The sequence below is a fragment of the Equus quagga genome, chromosome 16, assembly GCF_021613505.1.
Source record: "Equus quagga isolate Etosha38 chromosome 16, UCLA_HA_Equagga_1.0, whole genome shotgun sequence".
NCBI lineage: Eukaryota > Metazoa > Chordata > Mammalia > Perissodactyla > Equidae > Equus > Equus quagga.
In genome coordinates, this window is record NC_060282.1 from 67,369,546 (window position 1) to 67,387,531 (window position 17,986).

General features: G+C 41.7%; 1 protein-coding gene across 4 annotated transcripts in view; it reads left to right on the forward strand.

Annotated features, from left to right (window-relative positions):
* SULF1 (sulfatase 1) overlaps positions 1 to 17,986 on the forward strand; it is a 176,750-nt gene that overhangs the window by 110,298 nt on the left and 48,466 nt on the right. For all 4 annotated transcript variants that reach the window (XM_046642716.1, XM_046642717.1, XM_046642718.1 and 1 more), the window contains 2 exons: positions 6,989 to 7,140; positions 9,479 to 9,648. In XM_046642716.1, the coding sequence (XP_046498672.1) occupies positions 6,989 to 7,140; positions 9,479 to 9,648 (322 nt within the window). The remainder of the gene's footprint in view (positions 1 to 6,988; positions 7,141 to 9,478; positions 9,649 to 17,986) is intronic.

Here is a 17,986-nt window from a genome sequence, read left to right on the forward strand (position 1 = left end):
CACAGAGGGTTGAAACACAGACAGTTAGAACTTTCACCATATCCAGACCGATATGGACAGTGCCGGCCATGAGATCATAAGAAATAGAGATTCGGGGTGACACAGAGAACCCTGCCAGTACTTAGAGCGGTCAACTAGGGCTTGCTAACTTGTTTCAGGGCTGAATCAAGAAAGGGGGAAAAGAAGATGAATGAGTTCTGGAGAAATGGTGTATCTGGTACTTGTTCCAGTTAAACTATGCTGTATCCACCCTATGCATTACAAAAACTTGACTAAAACTCAAAAATAATTTGGTTCCATTCCCTTATTTTCAGATGAACAATCTTAGACCCCCGAGATTAAGATGACTTTTGAAGTGACACATGTGTTGTTCCAATGGGAAGAGCAGGTGCCAGGACCTTGGTCTTGAGGGCTCTTTCTGTATGCCATCCTACCCTTGGGGTTAGGTGAACAAGGAAACTGCGCACCAGAAGGTTTTCCCAGTGACAACTGTCAGCACCTTTGGTGCAGCCCAGAGGGCGTGCTTCAGTTAGTTGTGTTCTCCAGGGAGAGGAGATTGCTCCTGGAAACTAAGTCTGATTCTGAAGCCAACCTTCTCCCCAGGGGTCTAGACGCTTAGGTAATAATGGAATTTATACTGAGTCATCCTACAGAAGAAAAGGAATTCTTTAAGGGAAGCAAAGACTTTTCCAAATTCCTAGGTAGGAATAGAAAAAGAATGATATGCACTCAGGAAAATAAATTTTTAATGTGTCCATTAAATCAAAAAAATTAAAAATTGGAAGACTAAATTGGCAATGTTAGAGATCTATATAATTTAAACTTATCTTTGATGGGAAAACATTGAAGTGCCACAGACAATTAGGACATAAAGAGGTCTTTGTAACAATAATTATTGATCCATCCAGGGACAGAGACTCATTTGAAAATACACAAATAAGCACATCATGATGACAGGCATCTTAGGAAATTAAGAGAATTGGTGAGTAGGTATTAAACCAACATAATTATTTATGAGCCACTAAACTGGTGGGAAAAAAGCCAATATATAAAGATTTTATTGTTTTCCTAATAATGAACACATTATTTGGAACGTTTAGCTGAGAACCTAAGAAAAATAATGAAGGAAGCTGAAATATGTATTCCACATAAATATCCATCTAGAGAAAAACACAAAGCTGCAATCAGGTTTATGAAGAACAACTCGGAGAAGACAAATGACTAAGAGGCTTATTTTGGGAGGCGTCCAGAATACATGGATGTAAATGAATCGAATTGATCCAATATTATACTTACCATTGTATGACATGATTTTTCTTTTTCAGAACTGAGGCATATTTTTGGACTGGCTATAGTGTAAATTTTTCTAACTTTACTCATGGAAAATATGACTCTACAACAGCTTAAATGTCAAGAAGGGGAAAATACAGTAACGTGTCTATTGCATTTTATGTTCTGACAAGTGAAGTGGGAATGATATTGTATTATCTATCATAAAAATGAACATCCTGCCTATCTGCTCAAAAAAAAATGTAGTTTAAATTTCTTGTGAGGGTATAGACGTGAATGTAAAACCTGGCATAAGTTTTAATGTAAAAGTAATAACTGATGTTTGAGAAGTAGCACCAAGTAATAGAAAAAAATCCTGAACAAGGATTGAGGATAGCTGAAGTCGCATCCCAGGTCTGCCTTTAATTTGTTTTGAGAACTTGTCCAGGCCAGTTTTCCAACCTATGTAATGCAGAGATTGGACTAGAATGATTTCTGAGTGTTCTTTCCTGTCCAAAAGTATATTGTAATTTTATTATAATCACTGTAATTATTATATTGATTCATTTAAAAATTGTAGTGCTCGAATTATAATCATAACACAGGATGCATACAATCACATATGAATTAAATTTTAGTCATGCTAATTCTATTTCATAACACTGGGGTGGAAGAGCCAACATTTAATAGAGATCTACAATTAAACTTTTTGAAAGAATTCTTTTGTAACAAAACAATTTAGATATATTAATCAATTTTCCAGTTTCATGTCTTTTTACATTACAAAATTTATTTATGCTACCTATAGCAAGTATATTTATTTATTCTCTAATATGAGACTTTTTTAAATGTAGAATTACCCTAAAGTAAGACAAACTAATGTTGTCATTTTTATGAATTATGGTATTATAGATTTTTGATAAGTACATAAACATAAGATATAGCATACCACCGTATGCCATTTATTGAGCCACATTGTTGAGTATGCTGTATCTAGTACACCAGACACTAAGATATTAAGAGATATAAAGTCAGATCCTTGTCGTCAGTAGACTTGCAATCTAGTCGCAGAAACCAGGTTCATGTGCAAGTTGACATAAGAGTAAATCATAATTTAAACTTTCTTCAAAGTTATGTATATTTTTAATTACTACCAGTGAAATCTTACCAGCCCAAACCTAGCAATTAAATGGAGTAAAAGCTCAATTAGTATATCATTTGTTACATTAAGTAAGATTTAAATTCTCCACAGCATCAGAAATCTTTTGCATAGCTGCTGTTGCCGACTTAAAGTTAAATGCCTTTGCTTCAAATCGTTCAAGGAAATTTGTCTAAGACAGTCCCGGACTGAAGCTGCATGGCCTAAAGTCAACAGTAATTATAATCTTTCTGATCTCTCTCCCTGTTGCCCAACCCCCTGCCACCTTCTTAAACAGCTGTGAAGGGAAGCGTTAATGGTGTCCCAGAGAAGAGAATGATCTAGAAGGTCGGGTAGATGGTGTGTTAGTGACCGATTCAGATAGGCGTAAGCTGAGTTGAATTGCCAATGCCAAAGGATAGAAAAGCTTCAAACTGTGCATAATATAATGGCAAGATGGGCAAGAAAATGAAATTCACCTTAGGGAGGGAGAAAGAGATTTAATACATCTGGAGGAAAATATTTAGAAGCCCAGATAATCAATTGCAGAGCGCTGCCAGGAAACATAATGCTGAAAGAGGCCAGGGGTGATTACAAATGAGTCTCAATGTCACCAGGCAACAAGACAGGCCAGAGTAACTGGAAGCTGACAACACTGGGGCGCCACATGGTGACACATGAGGTCCTGGACTCTCTTGGAACCAGTGTGATGGGTGAGGGCACATCTGGAACACTGACTACGTTTTTACACTCCATTAACACAGAGACACCAAAAACCTGGATGGAGTTCTAAAGCGAGTAACCGGGACTATGAAGAGACTAGAAGGAATAGTTTATAAGGAGAGAATTAGGGGACAGGCAAGAGCCATGGCAATGGGTAAAAAACAGTACAAAATAACCCAATGAGTGAAACCATGAGGGAAGGGCAGGAATGATTCGGCGTGGCTGCTGCCAGAGGGAAAAACAGAACAAAGCGGAAAGTAGCAGGAGAAATCTAGAAACTTATAAAGCAGGAAAATGGAAGTCGAATGGGAGAGAATTTGTTGACAAAATAAGTCAGATTGGAGAAGAAAAATATGTTACCTGTCAAGAGATGTTTTCAAATATGCAAGTGCAGAACTCTGGAACAAAGAGTTCTTGCACTACAGAATGGCCGATTATTTAAAATCAGAACACGGAGTTGAAAGGATAATGGTAATGGTGATGCTAATAATAATAATACACATAGAAAACCCTTGTTATGTGCCAGGCACTGTGGTAAGCACTTTACATATGTATTAACTCATGTAATCCTGACAACAGTCCTGCCACTATGATTATTATCATCTTCATGTTTTTACAGAGGGGGAATTGAAAGCAGAGAGAGTTAAATAACTTGCTGTGGACTTACAGGTAGCAAGCAGCAGACCAGGCTCGGAACCCAAGCAGGCCGGCTCCAGGTTCATATTTCAAAGCACTCTGCTCTTTCACTTCTTTGAAAACAAAAGGAGAAAGAAACGGAATAAACCCCCAGGGATGAGGAGCACGCCAGAGGAAAGAGCTGCGTCTGAGGTTATTAAGTGGAAGGTTCCTGGAAACAGTCCCCTTGTGAAGTAACGTTGGTAGGGTGTGGCCTTGGTCCGCTGCCTGCGACTCCAAGTCCCATTGCCTTTTGTCAGAAAAGGAAAATCATCTAGTGGTTCTATGTGAAAAGATGGTTAGTCTCTGCAGACAAGAACCCCACATTAGAATTCCTACTGTGTGCAGTTGGCTTAGAGGGAAATTCTGAGTCATATCTGACGTGAGACGCTCTGACACTTTGTCCCATACCCGTCATCTGTCCCCGGGCCCTGGCAGAATCCTCAAGCAGTAGGCATTCGGCTAATTGACCACTTGATTGACTCACACATTTGCAGATTCAACATATAAACATTCATTCAACAAATAGACAAACATTGCCGTGTTACTCAGAGTTGACTCAACTCTTCGAAGAAAATAAACTCAATGAGAAATAACCAACTTCAACAATTCTGAAGCTCTATTCTATGAAAATATTTAGACCAAATCTGCTTTAAAAAATTATAATTCAAGTGAAAACACAAAATAGACTCTAACAAGTCTAGAACATGTTAAAGAACTCGGAATACATTGGGGCCCAGGAACCCCAGTTCAAGAACAAAAATTATGGAGCCTGTACACTATGTGCAAGGATAGGGGGCGGGGAGTACGCGGATGAGGCAAAGGCAATGTCTGCCCTCAAAAACCTTACAGTCTAAGAAGTATTAGGCTTACATATGAGTGTGACTATACCACCAGAAAGAAAGAGAAGATGGCATTAGAGCCACAGAGACAAATTCCTGTGTGATTGGGGCAAAGACTGGGAGTGAAATGGCATCTGCTCTGGCCTTGATACTAGAGAGGGAGAAGATGGAGACAATCGCACAAGCAGAGGTAGAGATGGAAACCAGAGGAAACACATTAGCTAGAGAGAGGGAGAATTAACAGAAAAGCAAGACGGGGTTGGAAAGAGAGGGATTTTGTCCAGACCCAAGGGAGGTCTTGGATGGCAAGCTCTCAACTTAAACTTGATTCTCTAGGTGGGGAGGGTCCATCCAAGATTGTGAGAAGAGGGTGATGTGATCGAACTGGTCTTCAGGAATGTGGTAGTGAGAAGTGGCCAGTGGCTAGGAAGGCCAGTCAGGAGACTATGGGCATCCATGAGGGGTGTCAAGTATCAGAGAAAGAGGGAAGGTTCGAGAGCGATTACCCAGGTAGAACCTACAGGGGATGGCAACTGCTCAGCAAGAGGAGCAGAGATGCAGATGGAGTCAGGGAAGGCTCCCGGGTGCCAAGCCTAGTTAACCAGGAAGGTGATCGTGCCACTCAGAGAACTAAAGGACATCTGAGGAGAGAAGTAAATTTGGAGGGGAAAATGATTAATCCCCTTTTAGACGACTGCATTAAGGGGCAAGTGAAACATTCAGATGAAGATCTTCTACAGGTCGTTGCATACCAAAGATGAAAGCAAACTAAATAGCTGTCCCATAAAGAGACAGAACGGATGAATGGTGGATAAGTTTAAGATTCAGAAATGTGTGCTTGAAGAGCAATACCTATGAAGAACCTCATTCTAGGATCTGTTTTTATCATCTCAAGCCAGTCATCCAGGAACTACCTTTCTTCATGGATGCAAGTAGAAGCACCTATAAAACCTGCTTAATGAAGCTGGGAGGTGTCCTTGACATGGAAGTCATCTGGCTGGCCACAGAACGCGGTCTCTCCCTAAAATGAAAGATTGCAGCCTTTTAAAAATCAGAAAAATTAAAACTTGCATGCATGTGTGTATGTATGTATGTATGACATGCTCCTGTATCAATACATATATACATATGTAAAAATATGTACCACATACACACATACATATACCTATATATACGTACATACAATAGAATTTTCTCTAGTCCTTCATACTTGAGAGGAAGGCTATGTGTATGGCTAACAGGGTGACCAAAAAACTACTAGGTTCACCCATAATAGTGCTTGTTTATTCCTGTTTTCCTGGTGAAATTACAATAACTCCAAATAGACCCTCTTTCTCTCTCAGGTGTGCCAACAATATGTTTTTGGCTACCCTTCTGATAGTTATAAGGTCTTCGACTTCAAGATCTAACCCATTTTCCACCCATTTTGTTCCTGAATTCCCAACCTGCCTTTCTCTCCCCTTTGCCCTCTCCTATCGTTATCTTTGACAGAGGACCCCTTTCGAAGTTTCCCTCTCAGAAAGGATTAGTCAGCCCTGTAGCACGGTGGCCCTTCTGGGATGTGAAAGTTACAAATGTCAAGTCTCTCCAGTGGCCTTTTCAATGGGCAGTGGAGCATTTGTGGCACATACACTTCTATATACTATAATTCTATGAAAATTAGTCATCCGTGTAGTAACTCTACGTTGCCAGAATTTTTTATCATCAACAATAGACATACACCTTTGTAAAATACACATAACGTAAACACTGATGAGGTAAAATACATATATGTGACGTAAAACTTCTGAGCACATCCCATAAAAATGGAGGTTACCACAGTTCCTTGATTGGGAAAATTTGTACTCTCTGGATATGGGAAAACAAAGATGAGCTTTTCAATAGTGTCATAATTCGCAACTCCCAAACAGTAAGTTAGGGAACTTATTTATCACAAAGACTGAACTTTCAGCTCTCCAATGTTTGCCCAGAGGTGGCATTCCAAAATCACACTACCTACTTCTCTGACTGTTACATCAACTTAACAAAAGGGTACATTCTGCTTTTATCCCAGTAGAGCCACAAGTAACAGACGCACCCACAGTACCATGATCATCGTGGTGACTTCATTGAACTATAATCCATGTGCCTGGGTGCTACTTTTATTTATTCAAAAGGAAAATGTGTGTGTGTCCCTTTGCCAAAGGATCTGAGTATTACGCTAATATTATTTTGGCATCCACTATTACCTGGGTTAACTTTTGTTTTACTGTCTCTTTTTCAAGTCATAACCTCATACTTAGGCATTGATTTATGATTAATCACTTCATATGAGAAAATCATCCTTTTTTTCCCGTTGCAGCCTTTTTTGGAAAATACCTCAATGAATATAACGGCAGCTACATCCCTCCTGGGTGGCGAGAATGGCTTGGATTAATCAAGAATTCTCGTTTCTATAATTACACTGTTTGTCGCAATGGCATCAAAGAAAAGCATGGATTTGATTATGCAAAGGTAATTTTCAGGCACTTTCACACTGCATCAATTTACTTCGTGCATAATGGGGAAAAGCCATTTTCAGTGAGTTAACCTATCCACTACATTGGCTCTCTATGTTCTCACAATGCTAGAATGAGAAATTTTAAGGTAATTTTAAACTCCAGGCAGGAAAAGACTCTCAAGGAACACTGACTTTGAATAGTGATTTTTTTTCCCCTCATTAGGTGGAAAGGCAATCAGCCTTTGACGAAAGTATCATCAAGAAAATCATAGATGCCTCCACGCTGTCTTGTGATAATTTTTGTTTTTTCCCCCTCTAGATGTGTCCACATAATCAAATGCTCATCTCATATTGTTTTGCTTCTCATTGGGGTGAAAGTCTATTTTGTCTTTGGCTTCAGATTTAGATGTAAGAATAAGAGCAGACAAGTGCAATAACAAAAAATTGGGAAACCACATTCCTTGTTTTTACTTCTGTCTGACCAAGCTTAGACATGTGACAAGGACACCTGCCCGGGAGCAGCTAGAGTCCACCCAAGTCTCTAAGGCTATCAGTCCTGGGATTTCCAAATCAGTTCATAGAAACTGAAATTGACATGTCCCGTGGTTCTTTAACAAGTGGATCCTAGATTAGACTTTTTTAAAATTCACAAAGTTTCTGTGATTGCCAATTTAAAGCAATTTTCAGATCACAAGAGTAAAGGGGAAAATATCTTTGAATTTAGCCTGCTCGTTAGCCTAAAATATCCTCTTTCCTTCTAGCCTTACCCATCTCTTCCTCATTTATCTAAAAGAAGCCAAGAATCTGCTCTATCTAGCATAGCTCGCTGTGAAAGAGCCATTGGTAGAAATCAGAAAACGGGACCTTGATTTAATTTTGGCACGTTGCTGTCTTTAGGCTTGGCCTGATTTGAGCACAAGGGACCTGGTGGGAGATAAGGTGTCAGTCTCTCTCATATCCTTTAGAAAACAACGAATGCAAATGAGTTCACAAACATTGCTAATAGGTTTCCAGACTCATCAAAGTTGAGAGCTGGCGGGGACCTTGGAGGCAGAATTGAGCAACGTCCTCCGAAGTGCTCTAATTGTCACTGCTTTCATTTGTTATCTGTGGGGATGCTTTTCACGCTCCTTGTTCAAGCTATTAACCTTTCTTTCCCTGTTGTCCTAAGGAGAGCAAAGTAATCAAGATTCCCTCCAAAGACTAAATCAGCGTAACTTGCTCATTATCACAGCTGATTAAGTGTCAAAGACAACTGTGTCCGAAAAGAAAATATGTCTTTTTTTAGTGAGGAAAGGAATGAAACAGACACTCCCATGGAAGAAGGTGATAGCCTGTGGACTTGCCCTAACAATGACATGTGACACAGATTTCGTCCCTTGGGCACTGCTTCTGCAGCTGTTCTGGTCCTTGAATCTACATGTGATTAGTCATGCCTGGATGCCCCTGATACTGTAAACCTTGCCCGGGTGCTTTCGGAATAAAGTTTATACTGGCGCTTCAGGCCAATGATACACACTTAGAGGAAACAGGTGGTTTAATTTAGTTTTTCATCTTTTCTTTCCTTTTCATTCCATTTCTTCCCTCCCCCTCATTGATTTACATCAGCCCCTTTGACTGCGGGTTAAGTCATTTTATTAACAAATCAGGCTCTAGTCCCAGCAGCTGTATCATTTTAGTTGTGCAATTAACAGAGTATAATCTGCACAAATCAACCGCTTCCCATACTGAGGGTTTCAAGTCAATTAATTAATAAGATGTTGCAGCTTTTCCCTGTGCACCCACATTTTGGCCACAGTTTTCATTAGCAATTTGCGTAATTCCTACAGGTGAATTTTTAATTGAAAGAAAAGATCTATTCTTTTGTTTGTGCATTTATGTGCATGTGTGCTTGTGTGTGTGTGTGTGTGTGTTCTGCAACTGTGAATTTGTAGTGGGCGTGGGTGTTTCCTGCCCTTGAAGTAATTAAATTTTTTGTCAACGGATTACATCAGTGAAAGCCGAGAAGGAAAAATGTATCCGGTGTTTCAAGCTCTAGCATTTGGATTGCCAGATCTGATCATTATCTTGGGCAAACAGGACTTGACTTTTTTCTTTCCTCATTGCTAAATTGTGCATTACTTAAAATAAATTTTTTGCATGTTCCCAAGCTACCAACCCTAGTAAGTACCTGGCAACCGATTTTCTCTGTTCCGGAAGATGTTCTGCTGTCTTGGGAAGTTCAGCACCCCTCCCTGCTTTAGACCTTACATCTTCACTCAGTGAGATGCTTCTGAGGAAAGCAATATTCAAATGTGATCTGATGAATGTCACCTTTTGTAATTTTTGTTTTGTGTCAAATGTATGTTTCAGGACTACTTCACAGACTTAATCACTAACGAGAGCATTAATTACTTCAAAATGTCTAAGAGAATGTATCCCCATAGGCCCATTATGATGGTGATCAGCCACGCGGCGCCCCACGGCCCCGAGGACTCGGCCCCACAGTTTTCAAAACTGTACCCCAATGCTTCCCAACACATGTGAGTAATATCAGCTCTGGGACCTGCTCCCCACCCCGCTCCTCCCCCTCCCCCATTTCCTTCCCCACTGCATCTCCGCAGGGCAGGAACACCGGCTTCTGCCACCGGGCCTGAAATCAAGGGCTTGTCTAGGTGGTCTGATTAAGACTCATGTTTCCAACATTTGTAAGTAGCTCAATGGAAAGAAAGAAGCACACAGGGTGAATGGGGGCGATTTTTATCAAGAGTTCCCATCAGTTGTCTTAAATAATATGCATGAGTGTGATCTAATAAAAATGATGATCAGATAGTATGCTTTTCATAGCAGCAGAGGGGCGACCCCGGTCTGGTTATAGAAACATGGGTTTGTTTTCTAGGCGAGTACTCTAGCAGCTTTGCTGCAGATGTGCAATTAGGATTCCTGCAGAAAGCAGCTTGAGTGGACTTGCCCAAGAGGCCTTCTCAGGCCACGGCTTTAAAATAACCTGCTGTTTCTTTCCGAGAGGCAGGGGCCTTGGAGAGGCGGGGGTGGGGAGGCACAGAGGGCTGACGGCGTCGGGGCCGAGACAGAGAGCAGAGTGCTGGATTATGCTTGTAATTCTCCCTAGCCAAGGGTGGAAAAGTCTGGATGCCTTGGCAGCAAACGACATGATTTTGTTTTTTACTCTGTCAACACATTTTCTTCCCATCCATTGCAATAATATGCAGTCTTCCGCGCAGAGCAGTTGGCCCTGTGTGTGCTGAAAGAGAGGTAGGGAATAGGGAATTGGTCTCTGTTTCCTTCATCACTAAACCTCCAAAATTGGTTCTTAATCTGTTTGTGCTTAAATGCCATCCCTTTTCGTCCACAATGATTTTGTAGCCATGATCCCAGACAGAAAGAAAATAGATTAAAGGTACTTCCATATGAAAAGAGATAAGTACGTACTGAAGGCACTCTAGTTGCTGGTCATTACATATCCCTTATTACGTATATATCCCCGTATATGTTCTTTATATTCTTTTTTGTATTATATTATAACTAATAGACTAATGGCTCCTGGTCAGTGGTATTTAGGTCATCTCTAGCATATCAAGCAATTTAGAAAGAAGGAAGGAGGGCAGAGCTGACTGAGGACAGGAGCTAATAATAAATATGAAGCCAGGGTGGAGAACCTGCTGAGGATGCCCAAGAACTTGGAGGATGGAAGTGTTTTGATGCATAAAATATCGTCAACAAATAAAGAAGGTTGCCCCAGCACCTGGGGAATATGGTCTGGATGAGCTGTTGTATTTTAGATAGATATATAAGCCTCTGAAGATGTAACCTACATAGAATCATGCAACTACGTTTATGAATGAAGCCCGAGAGTGGCGAGTGTCTCTCCCTTATAGATCGTTACAAATTTAGTAACTAGCCGGTTCAATGAAAGGAAAAGGTCTTCGTGGGCTTCTTCCGTAGCCCATTACTCACCATTCCCTTTTCTTTGGAATCAGAGATCATTTCGTGTAGCTTCCTTTGTTGCACTAGCAGAATCTCAGCCTACAGTGACTTTCTAAAACTTACTGGTGTTTTCCCGAGTTTGAGGAGAAGGGGTTGACACAGTGTGGTGTTTTATGGCTCCTTAGAAGTCAGTCTGCCTTTGAAGCTTCAAGGCAAGGTCCTGAGCCTACAGCAAAATCAGCCGCAGGTCAGAGGTTCTGACAGCTCAGTGGCATGCACAGACAACAATCGCAGGAGGAGAGGAATCTGCAGAGTTCTCAGGGCCTCACCGATAGCTGAAAAATAGCATCTCTGATTCCAGTAATTCCAAATTCTTAGTTCCACAAATATTTATGAGTGCCACCTGTGGACTCTATACAACACAGCAGGAATACAGACATGAGGAAGACACGACTGCTAACAGTGGAGAACCAATAAGCTAGGACATGGGTTGGCATACTGGGGTCAAATCCAGCTTGCCACCAGTTTTTATTAATAAATTTTATTGGAACACAGCCATGCCCATTCATGTAGGTATTGTCTATGGCTGCTTTCGCAATACGACAGCAGAGTTGAGTAGCTGTGGTAGATACCATATGGCCTCAACGCCTAAAATATTTGCTGTATGATCCTTTACAGAATAAGTTTGCCCCCAACCCCTGCTCTAAGGGGAAGATGGGCAAGTGTGCAAATAGCCCTCTCGCCGGTAGGACCAGAAGCAGTAAGGAATTGAGCAGGCATTCAAGGGGCTGTAGAACTTTGGAGCAAGAAGTGTTCACATCTTTTGGGGACCCAGAAAAACTTAATAGCCCAGGAGGCATTCAAAGTGGGCCTCCAACGATGGGTAAAATTTCTGCTGCTGATTCTACAGATCGGATAAACAATTTCAGGAAGAGAATGTGGCTCGGACAAGGGGTCGCCATGTAAGTGAGGTGATCTAAGATATGACCTGGGAAGTGGAGAATGGGTGCAAGGAAAATAACAGGGAATAATGCTAGAAAGGGAAACGAGCAGAATATTGAGGCCTTCGGTGAATTTGTACATCACCGTCAGCAGAGTCACTGCAGGCCATTTCGCAGAGTAGTGACATAATATGTGAGTCAGTCATTTCCACATGCAGACAATTTCAGTTATTACCTTTTAGTTCAAATGAACCGCCTGTGTGCCTTCCTGGCAATTCTATAAGGCAAAATCTACACACAGCAGAGTGAAAATATTCAGGCCTTAGAGGCATTCCTATCTCAGCCTCACCAAGCCTACAGATAATTCTTCAACCTCTCAGAAACTCCATTGTGTCATCTGTAAAAAGAGGTAATACTAGCACCTTGACCTGATGTCATGAATGAAAATTAAGGCAGCATAGCTAATGTCCCCACAGAGGGCCTGGGATGTAGAAGCTACTTCATAAATGTTGATTCTTGTTCATCAACAAGAATTAAGAAGAACCAAGTAAAACTGTTCTTTCTTGATTTGATCTTTCTTGACCTACAAAAAGTTCAGTTTCATTTGGTTCAACTTAATGTTTCGGGGAAGCAGCTAGACCAATGACAAGTTGATGCTTGCCTGTTGTGACACGCCAAATCTCTTGACAAGCTAAGACCCACATTGTGATGAGCCTCTCGCACCTGGCCCTTCTCAAAACACAGACGGGATAAGCACCAATCTGGGCTGTGTTATCTCTTCCAGGTGCAAAATGTGTGCTATGGGCAAGTGCCAGTTTGGAGAACACCCGTAGCCTTAGAAAATGAAAATTCGTGTGGTTGGAGGAGCGATTCAGCTTCTATTGGCTGCTAAGCCTTGAGCTTCAGTGCACCTAGAATGTGGAGATCCATTGTGTCTCCCCACAGCCCTTGGAAGCCTTGAGTTCCTGGCACCTTTGCTATAAAGATCTCCCCAGCTGCCGCTGGAGGAAGGGGCTGGAGAAGTCAGTATGTGTCTCTTGTCACTGCATAGGTTCACAGTGCAGTCTGCAGACAAAAGGAGGGAGACAAATTCAAGACAAACTGCCAATTGTGGTGCACAGCGCTCTTGAGTGGCCAGTTTCCCCAGCAAAAACATTAGCAACACATTCAAGCGAAGGGATGCAAAAAGTTCAGTACTTTGCAGGAATATTTGGCAGGCCCTAGGAAAACAGAGCAAGATGCTGCAGACTCCCCCCTGTTGGGGAGACCCAAGTAATGTGAACACTTTCCTTTAGGTCGCCTTCCTTGGTGGTCAAGCTTTATCCAGATGCCTTTCATCCGGCCTTGGGTGATAGCTGTCTGACCCTCTCAGCTTGGAGTGAACGTATCGTGTTTCCACGGTGTTTGCCGTTCCCAACAAAGGAAGGAAGCCAGTCCAACACTGGCCTGTTGGCTTTACAAACTGAGGCTAGAGGTTATGCCAACCAACTAAGAATGCGAGCAGATTATCAACCGCTGGTGACAGGAGGCACAGTTTCATTGGACAGTAGCTTGGTCACTCAGGTGACCTCTGAGAAATGTGAGGAAGCCTCCGTCACAACAATACACATAATAATCCTTATCGTGAAGCCCTTCACTGTGGCTAAGACCCCACTGTACTTTTCAGTAAATGATCTCCCCCGTATCCTCATAGTGATGCTGTATCCTCACTTCTCTCCCCTGGCCTCAGCGATGTGATAATATGCACCTGTGGTCAACAGCCATGCTAGGAAAGTAGATTCCATTTACCTACCCGATGATTCTATAGGAAGCTAAGAGACTCCCTTGTCACCTTGCTACCAACTATGCCCCTATCAACTTAAAAAAATGTTTTGTTTCAGTTCAACAGTTTTCTTCCCACACCCGGAAATGTGTATGACTGTGTGTGCGCGCGCACACACACACACAGATTCAAATGAAATCTAAAATCTTGGTAGAACAATGCCCATCCACTGACTTGCAAGAATCATTCTGGAAGTGGAGCTTCTGCATGAACATAGCCTGTCAGAGGGAATCTGCCTCTGCATATGCCTCAGAACAAAGTGTTTGAAACACCTTTGTTATGTAACGTTGGAAAGAAATGTCTTGCCTTAAAAAGAATTTTGTGTGTTTTTACTTCATTTCTTCCACAAATTCGTAAAATGAAATTCTTTCAAAGATGAGAGAATTTTAAATTCTCCATAAAAATTTCTGATTTGGGCAGAACTTATTGCTCCCTTTCCTGTGTTCCTACTTTGTTCTTCTCTCTGTTGGTTCCTACTATCCTATTGCACCGGCTGTTTACCCATATCCCTGAAGTCACATTGCACAACACCACGGGGCAGCATTCACACAAAATCCCGTGTGAGTGGAGTCCTGGAGTTATGCAGGACAGCACTTTCCTGAAGGCCGGACAAAATGTTTCACCTCCACCCCCCAGTGCCGGTGAGCATGGCTCCTGTCTTGTTAATTGCACAATACGTTTTTGTTTAGCAAATGAATAAACATGTTAACCCCACCAACTAGCTGACATTAAAACATTTTTAAAAATAGTATAAAAATAGTTAAACAATCAGTTTTCTGAATTAAAATGACACCTAGAGATAGTAGAATTCCGTAAATTTTTAGATTGAAAAATGAAAGCCCAAAGTCTATTAAAAGAAAGAGAATCAAATGACTTTGCCCAGGTCATATAAGTAGATAAGGACAAAGCTGGAGCCAAAACTCGGCTTTCTTGCACCCAGGGGATCTTCCCATTACACCAAATTGCTCAGGACCCATCACAGTCACAGAATTAGAAGTGGTTCCTGTGTATATACTTGCATAATCCTAATTGGAGTTTGCAGCATCGTTAGAAGACCCTTTAAATTAGTTTTATGATATACCTATAATCAAGATCACTTGGTATTATTCTGCATGTGTTCAAATGTTACCTACCTAAAGACATTTGAACTCAGGTGGGGAATATCTCCACAAAGTCAATTAAATAAGTTCAATTTTAGTGAAAGCTGAGATGGTGTGGCTTGGGAGATTAAGTATAGAATTTCCAATTTAATGCTTTGAGTGTGTGTCTTAAATCTGGATAACTAGCTTATTCTGGGAATTGAGACCTATTTCATTTCTCAGAGAATGATGGTCCTGCTACCAACAACACCCTTTAAGAGTTAGGTCATTAGGGTTTTTGTTGTTGTTTGAGACTAAATAACAAATGAAGAGAACACATGTTCAAATGTAACACACTAGAAATATATTCGTTTTCCCTGGGGTGACAGCAAAGGCGTTCAGTCAGCAGCACAAATGAACTGCTAAGCTCTTTGCAGTTCCGCAAGTGTGCATTTCGTATAGAACACATGCGTTTCTTAAAACTGTTTCTTTGCTAGTAAGAATTATTCTCCTAAAATAGCCACCCATCAAAAAGAAAGGTGACATTATTGATTTTCAGAATTCTTATTCCTGTTATGTCAGTAAGCAAAGCTAGAAAGAATATCACAGCCCAGAAAGAATTGGCACTGATGGTGAGTTGAATTTACGAATGCAGTTGTCTAAAAGAGTTGTGATCTGGTGCGCTCAGCAATAATCCAAACTAATGCCTAGAGAAAAGCAATAAGCAGGGAAGGCTTCCCGGGAGAGGTGGACCCTTTTAGATTTAGGAATAGTCTATTGAGGGTCACAGGTGTATTTTCTTGATAGAAGAAGGTCTGGAGTGCAAGTTCTGGGCAAAACATGTATTTGAACAGAAAACAGAAAGCCTTACAGACCAGGCACGTGAATTTGTAACTGACACAGATTTTTGTTTTGGGTTTTGTTTTTTTTTTAAGAAAGCAACAGAAACTCAAAACGACAATTTGGTCCTTTGGCCTCTCAGTTTGAAAGCAAATCGCCAGCGTCCTCTACCTTTTCACTGATGCCTCCAGTGTGCCTGGGAGTGTCAGACTGTATTCCGTGTTTGCAACAAAGGAGACTCTCAGCCGCTGGTTGGAGGCATCTGAATGGGGAGCGGAAGTGGCTAGTGTTTTAAATCGGGATGAAGGCTGAGAATTTCCGGACTTCCTTTTGATAGAAAGAAATATATGGATCAATTCTTCCAGTGACTGGGATTCTGAGGTGCTTCTTGCCCACTGTGGTTCAGGACTCTGGTCAATGTGATGTCATGGAAGGAGCCACCTCCACACTTTACTGTGTCCTTTGTAAAGTGGGAATAAGATGCCCTACCTACCCCTCAGGGTCGCCACAGCAATCACCTGAGCTATTAAATGATAAAGTCTTTCCCAGCTACCTGTAAGTATGCGTATGCGTGGCCCCAGGATTTGTTCTCCGGAGTCGCTGAAATCTCTTTCAACTCTCCCAAGAACTCCTTGAAGTTGTTATTCCCATTATATAGATGAGGAAACAGAGGCTTAAGGGAAAAAATTGCCCAAGATGACACGCTAGTAAGGAACAGGTCTGGGATGAAAATTCGGGTCTGATTCCAAAACATTCTGGAACAATGGGATATGTGGTTTTCCACTTTTCCCTAAAACAGCTGCCTGCTTCTTTCAATGGCTTCTGTTCCAGCCAACAGCTCCAGCCCTGTTTGAATAACTGTAAGTCAATTCTTAGCTAGGGAAGAAGCCTTAATTATCACAGGGGGACAGAAGGCTGCATCTTCCAGGAATTCGGCAGACCCCAGCAGGAGGCGACCACAGGTCTTTGGCAAAAGATCACTTTTCAACAATGTTGTCAATTCCAGCGACCCTCGACCTTCCACCTGCAGGACCCTGAACAGCTGCTGTTCTGTGGGAAGCAGTGGCAGCCTGTCTTCCTTTAAAAGGCAAATGCATACCCCCCTCCACGCCTCCTGCTGAGACGCCACCTGGGATTTCATCCCCAGAGCAGGGGTCATCTCCCACATCGAGAAATTTTTTGCAAAGGGGGCCTGGGGAGACGGCTTTGACAACAGACCTGAACTCTCCCTTTTAATACAAGCCAAATTTCGCATATGTCATTCTGTAAATCCGGGAGTCCAATTTGAGACTTGTAATTTGCTGCAACCTCCTCTGTTCCTCAAAGCGAGGTGGAGCTGTGCCAAGCACATCAAGGTAACCAGCGGAGGATGTGATTCGTCCACGCTGACCCTGCATTTTGGTTCCCTATTGCAATTTTTATTTGTGTTGAGGTTTTGTGGTTTTAAACAAGTCAACCAGATAGATTTATTTTAAAATTAAGGTGAACCGACATCAAAGGCAATAAGAGGAGGATGTTTGGGTGTTATAAAGCAACCCTGTGTGATCTTTTATAGCCGTATTCTTTCTCAGGGCAGGTATCAGTAAATGGCTAAGGGACTTTCACCACCAACTTCCTATATTTCTCTGACCTCAAACTACCCCCACGGGTGAAAACCCCTTTCCAATGGGATTTAGAAGCCGCCTCTCTCCTCCTCTTCAGCCTCTTAATCTAATCCTGTTTGTAACTCAACATGCTGCCTGAAGGATAAGAAACACAGGCTTAAGTCCTTTCCTACTGCACAAGTTCCTGAGATACGAGAGTCTGATTCAGCCCGTGGTTCACTTTGAGATATGAGGAACGCTTTCAGGCCAAAAAATAGGACCATTTGGTTCATGAGTCTTCTTCTTGGTAAGAAGAAGAAAGTTTATATTGAAAGTTTCTCTTAAAAAGAATTGCAGGGGCCAACCCAGTGGTGTAGTGGTTAAGTTCACACACACTGCTTCAGCAGCCTAGGTTCACGGGTTCGTGTCTCAGGCGCAGACCTGCACACTGTTCATCAAGCAACACTCTGGCAGCATCCCACATGCAAAATTGAGGAAGATTGTCACCAATGTTAGCTCAGGGACAATCTCCCTGAAGCAAAAAGAGGGAGATTGGCAACAGATGTTAGCTCAGGGCCCATCTTCCTCACCAAAAAAAAAAAAAGAATTGCAGGTGATACCTGGAGAGCTTGTTTGTCTTTTAATGCTACAGGATGTTTTCACAGGTACTT